The sequence below is a fragment of the Marmota marmota genome, unplaced genomic scaffold, assembly GCF_001458135.2.
Source record: "Marmota marmota marmota unplaced genomic scaffold, marMar, whole genome shotgun sequence".
Classification (NCBI taxonomy): domain Eukaryota; kingdom Metazoa; phylum Chordata; class Mammalia; order Rodentia; family Sciuridae; genus Marmota; species Marmota marmota.
The window spans coordinates 34,618,254-34,627,145 of record NW_026000249.1 but is presented as its reverse complement, the minus strand read 5'-3'; the positions used below and the strand labels follow the sequence as shown (position 1 = coordinate 34,627,145).

The window sequence follows — 8,892 nt, the reverse complement described above, 5'->3', positions numbered from 1 at the left end:
GGGGCCGCGTATGGAGCCCCCGCCCCCCGGAGCTGCTAACAACGCCGCCGCACCACGCACAGGTGAGCCCTGGGCCTGGAGGGTGGAGGGCCCAGTCCGTGACCCCACGTATCCTTCCCGCCCCCGCGCGGAGGATGTGGCTTGGCCGGTGGCCTGCTGGTGTTCGACTCCCTACCACCAAGGCTGGTGGACCTATGTGTGGCATTGCCCCCTTATAGTGGATCTGACTGTGGCCTAGACGCCCGCTCCTGCTAGTATAATGGCTCAGTCTGCGTGCTTATGTTTCTCCCCATCCCAACTTACAGTGGACTCGTCCATGGTCTTACCTCCCCACCACCCCCCACTTACTGGGAACCAGTCTGTGGCTTGTTGAACCCCCTTAATAGTAGATGGCGTCTAAGTGTATTTCTCTTAGCCTTAACTTTTCAGGGGTCCTGTCTGTGGCCCTGTTTATTCCATCTCTCCTGTCCTTGAAGCAAATCAGTCCCTGGTGCCATACCCCTTGCACACACACCCCTCTTTCCATCTGACCTTATATTCCTGCTTCCTCCAACCCCCAGTGCATCAGTCCATGGCTTTATCCAAATCCCTAATTTTATAGTGGATCAGTCTGTATGCTTATATTCACATCTCCCTAGTTATCAGACCATTGCCCTAACTATCAGTCTATTGCTCCTCCTTTATTTGTAGACTCCAGTTATTGGGCTTCTCTCTTCTTTTTAATAGTGGATCAGTAGCCCAGTCTATGCCCTGTCCGTTTCTCCTTTTAATCACTGTGTGATGTCTTTTCCTTTCCTCCACTGTTGTATAGGAGTCAGTGAACTTTTCTGTTTCCTTCCTTCCCAAAAGATTAACCACATCCCCCTCCCTTTGTAGTGAATCTGTTCATTGGGTTTCCTGTAAACCCTGTGTTTTCATTCACACAAACTCTCCATATCTTCCCAGTTCTTTTAATTTCTCCTTCAAGAGGGTCAGCCTGTAGATTTTTATTTCTCTTCTCATTCCTTGTGCTGGATCAGTCTGTGATCCTCCCTGTCCTTTACCTCTTAGTAGATAAGCCTGAGTACTTGTTGAACCCAGAGCTTTTTAGTGTACATTGCACTCCCTCATAGACACTGTTAACCACCAAGACATCCTTCCTCACTGTGGATACATTAATGATACTGATGATAATGCCAATAGGAGCTTAATGTTCATTGAGTACCTGGTATGTACCAGGCAAAGTGCTTTATATTCACAGACTCATTTAATCCTCATCACTGCCCTGTGAGATAGGTACTGAGAAAACTGGAACACAGAGAGGTTAAGTACCTTACTCAAAAGTATTTCAGGGGCTGTGGTTGTGGCTCAGTGGTAGAGTGCTTGCCTAGCACTGGGTTTGATCCTCAGAACCACATAAAAATAAATAAAATAAAGTACGTCCATCTACAATTAAAATATTTTTTTAAAGGTGTTCCAGTAAGTACTCAGGGTACAGGATGTAGTTTGAGGTTCCCCTCTCATCTAATCCCATCCCACAAGAAGCCCCACATTAGTTTCCATCTCCATGTTTTTGTTTTCACTGTTCCCTGTGCCCTCAGAGCTGTTTCTGTTTCACACCTGGTCTCAGCACCCACCCACCCCCAATACCAGCAACAGTGTGACCTTAGATAAATGACTTAACCACTTTCTCCTTGCACCTGTTTCCTTATTTCTAAAACAGGAGAGTCATGTAAAGAAAGAATACCTGTTCTGGGCATGGTGGCACATGCCTGTAATCCCAGTGGCCCAGGAGGCTGAGGCAGGAAGATTGCCAGTTCAAAAAGCCAGCCTCAGCAATTTAGGAAGGCCCTCAGCCACTTAGTAAGATCCTGTCTCAAAATAAAAAATAAAATAAAGGACTGGGGATGTGGCTTAGTGATTAAGTGACCTGGGTTGAATCCCTAGTACAAAAAAAAAAAAAAAAAAAAAAAACAAAGAAAGAAAGAAGCCCGGTGCATACACCTGTAATCCCACTGGCTCCGGAGACTGAGGCAGGAGGATTTCAAGTTCAAAGCCAGCCTCATCAACAGTAAGGTGCTAAGCAATTCAGTGAAATCTGTCTCTAAATAAAATAAAAATAGGGCTGGGGGTGTGGCTCGGTTGTTGAATGCCTATGGGTTCCATCCCTGGCACCCCCCCCCCAAAAAAGAATACCTGTGAGTTACTAAAACAAGTCACCTCTTCAGCTTTGCCCCCATCACCTCCCTGTCCTGTAACTGCACCAGCCATGTATGCTTCCCCGTCACTGTTCCTTAAACCAGCAGGAACAATTAGCCTCAGGACCTTTGCATTGGCTGTTCTTTCTGCCCCAACACATTTGCATCCAGGGTGGTGTTCTGTTGCCAACCCCGAAAGAATGTGTTCACCACACTGTGGTGCAGGGAACATACTATGTAAAGACACACGTATGATATTTCCACGAATATCAGTTGATTTGTGAATAAGGCAAATGTTATTTTATCAAAAGCATGTGTTCACAGAAGTGTATGTAATATCCTTTATAAAGGCACAGATAGAAAAGATGTTTCTAAGAGACTTCATTTCATTGCATCTGGGTAGTGTTATTTCAGTAAAGCATGTGTTTGTCACACTGTGGTGCTTGAAATACACTATATAAAGGCACACATATAAAAAATGTTTCTAAGCATGCTGTTTATGTAAAAATAAAGTGAACATCTCCCTGACCATCTGATCCTTCACACCCAGCAGGACTGTGGCCCCTGCCCTGCTTTGTTTGTCCCTTTGCCCTCTATCACTGTCTGACATACTGCAGTTTGTATATTGTCTATCCTCGTTAGAATGGGAGTCCTGTGAGGACTTAGAGGTTTTATTTGCTTATTCACTACTCTGTCTTCCACACTTAAAAAATGTACCTGGTATACAGTAGGTACTCAAGATAGATTTGTTACGTGAATAAATAGGGAAATATTTTCATTCAGACATCAGCATGTGGAGCAGATGGAGAAGAAAGGATATGTAGCTAATTAAAATGTTAGTTAAAGCCAGGGAACCAGGCATGGTGGTGCACGCCTATAATCCCAGCTACATGCCTGTAATCTCAGTAATTTGGGAGGTTGAGGCAAGAGGATCACAAAGTCAAGGTCAGCCTGGACGACTTAGTGAGACCATGTCTCAAAACAAAATTCTTAAAAAGGGCTGGGAATATAGCTCATTGGGAGACTGAGGATATAGCTCAGTGATAGTGTGTTTGCCTAACATGTGCAAGGCCCTGGGTTCAATCTCCAATCCACACATACACAAACACACACACATACACACACACACACACACTAAAGTTGGGGACTGTTCAAATATTTACTGAGCACCTGGTACTGAATACCAGGCATTCTTCCAAGTGCTTGAGATGTGGGGGGAACAAAATAGGCAGAAATTCCTGTCCTTTTTGAACATTTATTATTAAAAGAGAGGGAGCCAGATTATGTAAACAAAATAAGTAAAAATGAGATAGTATGTTAAACAGGTGCTAAGTAGAAAAATTATGGCAGATAGGAATAGAGTATTGAAATGGTTGAAATCTTTGGTACAGGGCAAGGCCACACTTGGAAAGATAAATGTTGAATTGAGGCCTGAAAGAAATTAGGGAGGGAACCATATCAGGGAAATTAGGGAAGAGCCATTGCAAAAGCTCTGAGGTGGAATTTTGCCTGCCATATAGAAAGAACATCAAGGAAGCCATTATGGCTGTAGAAGAGTGGGGGGAGGAATAGAAGCTGAAGTCACAGAGGTGAGGGCAGCCAGATGGTCTGTAGTGGTATAGGCCACGTTGATATGTAGGATTGGGAGGGGATGCTGACACACTAATGATTTACATTTTTGAGTGTCTGCCATGTACCAGAGACATGTTTTTAAGCCCTTCATGTATATTAACATTTAACCCTCATAAAAGCCCTTGAGGTAGATGATTTTTTTGAGAATATTTAACTCTGTGAGTAAAATATCCCCATTTTACAGATGAGCAACCAGGTACAGAGAGGCTGAGTGCTTGCTCAAAGCCACACAGACAGAACAGGGCAGAGGAACATGAGACTGTTCTCCAAAGAGGAGATTTGCAAGAGTAGCCAGGTTATTTGATGTATTGGTTCATTTAGAAGAAGAATGAATTCTGCCTGGTAGGTCCTGAAACATGATGATTGTGTCATGAAGAGTTCATCAGTGGAAGGAATGGCTCCTCTGGCAGGGAGAACAGCATGAATGTATTTTCAGAGGTGAGAACGCTCCTGAGAACTGTGGCCACCTTGGAGCCTTTGTACACACTGTCCCTCTGTTGCAAGTACCTTTCCTACAGATGTCAGCATGGCTTGCTACCTCCCTTCCTCAAGGAAGCCCTCCCTGTTCACTCTGTGTAAAACAGCATCCTTATTACCCTTTAGGATCCTACCCTTCTGTGTTTCTCTTCAGGGGAAGTGAGGGTGAAGGGTGGCTAGAGTTGCTTGCTGGAGCCAGTCCACCTGGGTTTGAATCCAGGCTCTGCCACATTCCAGCTGTGCCACTTGGGGCAATTTACTTATTTATCTTCTCTGTACCTCCATTGCCTCATCTGGAAAATGGAGGAAATAATAATATCTACCCTTTAGTGTTTTGAAGACTAAATAAGTCAAATGATTAAAACAGTGCATTGCACAGTAAGGGCAGTATGACTGGTTTGTATTTTTAAATTAGTATTTATAGCACACACATAGGTGTCTAATGGGCTTCTGAAACTGCAAAACGAGACTTCTGCTCTTCCTTCAAAACTTATCTCACTGGGTGTGGTGGTACACTCCTGTAATCCCAGTGGCTTTGGAGGCTGAGGCAGGAGGATCTCAAGTTCAAAGCCAGCCTCAGCAATGGTGAGGTCCTGAGCAGCTTAGCGAGACCCTGTCTCTAAATAAACTATTTTAAAAGGGCTGGGGATGTGACTCAATGATTAGGCACCACAGTACCAAAAAAAGAAAAACACCCCCACACACACACACAGTGCTCCCATCTTAGTTGATTATGATGCTATCCTCCCTGGTGATCAGGTCACAAACCAAGAGTCACCCTTCACTCCTCTCTCTCTCTCACCCCCACCCCCATCCCATGCTACTTGTCAGCACATCTGTTTGCTGTCTTCAGATTTTAGCCAGAACCCTGCCACTTCTCAGCACTTCGACTGCCACCACCATTGTCTCTGCTTGGACTATTGCAGTAGCCCCTTTACTCATATGGTCTATTGTCTTCAAAACAGCAAGAGAGATCCTGTTAAAATCCAAGTCACAGCCTGTCAACACTTCTATTCAACCCTCTCCTGGCTCCTGTCTCACCCAGAATCCAAGTCCTGACAGTGCCCAAAAAAGCCTCACTCAGTCTGGCCCCCAGCACCCTTCTGTTCTCATCTGCCTCCCTTGACCTCATGCCCTTCCACTGAACTGGCTTCATTTCTCTCTAGCCTGTCCTGCACTCCAGTTTCAGAGTCTTCCACCCTGGCTGCTCCCATTTATATACAAGCCTCACTCTTTTACCTCCTTTGTGTCTTTGCTCAGGTGCCGGCCACCTCCTCAGTGCCCTGTCCTCTCTGACTGTCCTTGGAAAAAATAACAGCTCCTTTCCTGCCTGATGTTTTCCACCATAGCCCTTATCACCATATACCATTCTATACTTATTTGCCTTATTTCTTCTTTTGTCTGCCCCACTAAAATGTGAATCCCACTGGAGCTGACATCCATGGCCCATAGTAGGCACTCAGTATATGCTTTCTAAATGAATGAGATGAAGAAAAGTAAACCCATCTGGGTAAGGCAGATTACTAGAACTCCTGGTTGTTTTGCAGTGCTGGAGAGGGAACCTAGGGCCTCACACATACGAGGTAAGTGCTCCATCACTGAGCTGCAACCCCAGCCCTACTAGAAATCTTATTAGGGGTTGGGTGGGAGAAGTGATAATAAGCAAAACTCAAGAGTCCTGCATGCTGTTAAGACTGTCAGATTTCACTTAGCTGCTATAGGTTCTGCCGCAGCATAGAGGAACTGGCACAATTGCCTCTCTTCACCACCAGGGGGAACCCTGAACTTTCTGGGCTTCTGAAACAAGCAGCCTTCGAGATAACTCAGTGGTCTCTAATCTGGCACTCAGGCCTTTGTGACACTTGCCTAAGACTTTGTGAACTGAATGAACTTCGAACTAGCTCAGGCGTAAGAGGATCACATTGTATATTTTGTTGCAGATTAAAGAATGAAGCTGTAAATAATAGATGGAGGCTCTTTGAAACCTTCCGATTTAGGTTTATTCTTAATCCAACCATCCCAGGCAGTTGGACCGTTGATTGATTAAAGTTCATTCCCTTGGAAAACAGGAGGCTCGTGTTTATTTTCAATTTTTTGTCAGGAAAGAGCAGTGATGGAGTGACAGGGAGGAGCCTGTTGTCTGAGGGACATACTGAGAGGTAGTAGTCAGTGTAAGGGGAAGTTTAGCCTGATGGTTAAAAGCTTAGATCACTGGAACCCAACTGCCTGGGTCCAAATGGCTGACTCTGCCACTTACAGCTGGGTGGCCTGTCACGTAGACATCTTGTGCCTCAGCTGCCTCATCTATAAATTAGCAATAATCAGGATACCTACTTTCCAGTGTTGTGATGAGGGATAAATGAGTCAATGCGTATAAAAATAACAATATAGGTCTACATTCCCTTATGCAAAACCCCTGGGGCCAGGTGTATTTCAGAACTGCAAATTTTTCAGATTTGAGAAAGGTAACATGGTGCACATATGATATGTTACATAACACCCTCAGCAAGCTCTGTCATCAGCTGCGTTCATATTTCTGCAGCAGAATGTATGAACATTCACATGGAGTAAGGATTGATAAAGACCAGAAAGGGCCTTGTTTTGTTTTAAATCAGATTTTGCTGTCAAAAGACTTACAAAGAAGCTTTCTGTTTTTAGAGCTTTTTGAATTGAAGATAGTGGATAAGGAATTATGAATAAATAAGAAACAAATATTTATTTAGCATTTAACATACCCCAAGCATATTATATTTAATCCACACAATAGTTAATAATTACTCCTATTTTAGGGGTTGGCATGTCATTATCCCTATTTGATCAGTGAGAAAATTTGAAGTACAAAAAAGTTACAGAATAGGCCAAGGGTCACACAGCTAATAAGTTGCAGACCCAGCATCTGGAGCCTGGGTGATTGTCCAGTAGGCCACATTGCCTGTCTGTTAGAGCAGTGCCTGGCATGTACTAAGCAGTCAGTCAATGTTAGTTACTGCTATAATCAAGAAGGAGAACTGCTGGGGGTAGATTGTGTGTTTATCATGCACAGGACCCTGGACTCATTCCCCAGCACCAACAAAAACAAAATATACAAGAATAGTCACAGGTCAGAAGACTAGGGGATAAAACAACAGAGGAGAGTGGGCATTCAGTTTCAGGATGTCTTCATAAAGGAAAATACCTTTAGGCTAAGACTTTAAAAATGAGGAAGACTGCTAAGCAGAGGAAGGGATCCCTACATGCATGAACAGTATTTGCAGGGACTGGTAAAAGGTACCTCCTGAAGCTTGACATCTATGTGGTAGAAAGTACAGATGTTGGGGGTCAAATGAGGGGGATTGTACTGGTTTTCTAGTCCTACTGTAAACTTAGCTACTTAAAACAATGTATTTATTATCTCAAGTTCTGTAGGTCAGAAATTTAACACTGGTTTCACCAGGCTAAAATCAAGGTGTGAGTAGGACTGTGGTCCGTTCTGGAGGCAATGGGAGAGAGAATTATTTCCTATTCATTCAGGTTGTTTGCAGAATTCTATTCCTCAAGTTGTAGGAATGGAAGCCCCTGTTTCCTTACTGGCTGTCAGCTAAGGGCTGTTTCAGCTTTAAGAGGCTGGCTGCCCACATTCCTTGGCTGGGAGCCCCCTTCCTCCATTTTCAGAGTCAAAATGGCAGGTTGAATCCCACTCACACTTGGGATCTCTCCATCCCAAGAGATGGCATCCCATTTCTGAGTTCTCTTTCTGCTTCCTTTTACTCATATAATTAAATTGAGCTCACTCAAATAAACCATAATAATCTCCCTATCTTAAGATCTCTAACTTTAATTTCATATCAGAGTTCCTTTTTGCTATGTAGCATAACATACAGCTTCCAGGGATTCAGATATGGACATCTTTGGGGCCCAAGTGGCATTTTTCTGCCAAACATGGTCTTCCTTCTGACCCCCAAAGATTTGCATTTATCCCATGTACAAAAATACATTTACACCATCCTCCAAAATTCTCATCCTGTTACAGGAGGCATCCAAAGCTAGACTGGGGAGCTTAGACATTTGAGGATATTTAGGGAAGGGTGGTGGGGTTTGGGGACAGGTAGAGACAAGACAATAAGGAAGGAATTCTCTTCCTGTCCTGTACCCCCTCCTCTGTCTACAGCCTCTCAGCTCTGAGCTATTTGTCCTCCAGGTACCTCTGGGATGGCGTGAGCGCTTCCCCAGCGATGGACCCATCTGTGACGCTGTGGCAGTTTCTGCTGCAGCTTTTGAGAGAGCAAGGCAATGGCCATATCATCTCCTGGACTTCACGGGATGGTGGTGAGTTCAAGCTGGTGGACGCAGAGGAGGTGGCCCGGCTGTGGGGGCTGCGCAAGAACAAGACCAACATGAATTATGACAAGCTCAGCCGGGCCTTGCGGTACTACTATGACAAGGTATGGACTATGAGACCAGGGCAGGGACCCACTAAAATTTATAACAAATTTAATTTTCTTGTATCAGTTGCTATAGCAATAACTTTGAAAACAATATTAAAATATCATTTCTCATCCCCTCCTCTTGTATCCTCAGACTAAGGCTAGGCCCCTGAACATTTATCTCAGTTTTTTTTTTTTTTTTC

At 44.2% G+C, this 8,892-nt stretch overlaps 1 protein-coding gene across 1 annotated transcript in view; it reads left to right on the top strand.

Moving 5' to 3' along the window:
• The window catches only part of Elk1 (ETS transcription factor ELK1), a 15,707-nt gene continuing 6,815 nt past the window's right edge, over window positions 1–8,892 (top strand). Inside the window, exons 1-2 of the mRNA XM_015488150.2 lie at window positions 1–62; window positions 8,464–8,707. Of these exons, the coding sequence (XP_015343636.1) occupies window positions 8,498–8,707 (210 nt within the window). The 5' untranslated portion in view covers window positions 1–62; window positions 8,464–8,497. The remainder of the gene's footprint in view (window positions 63–8,463; window positions 8,708–8,892) is intronic.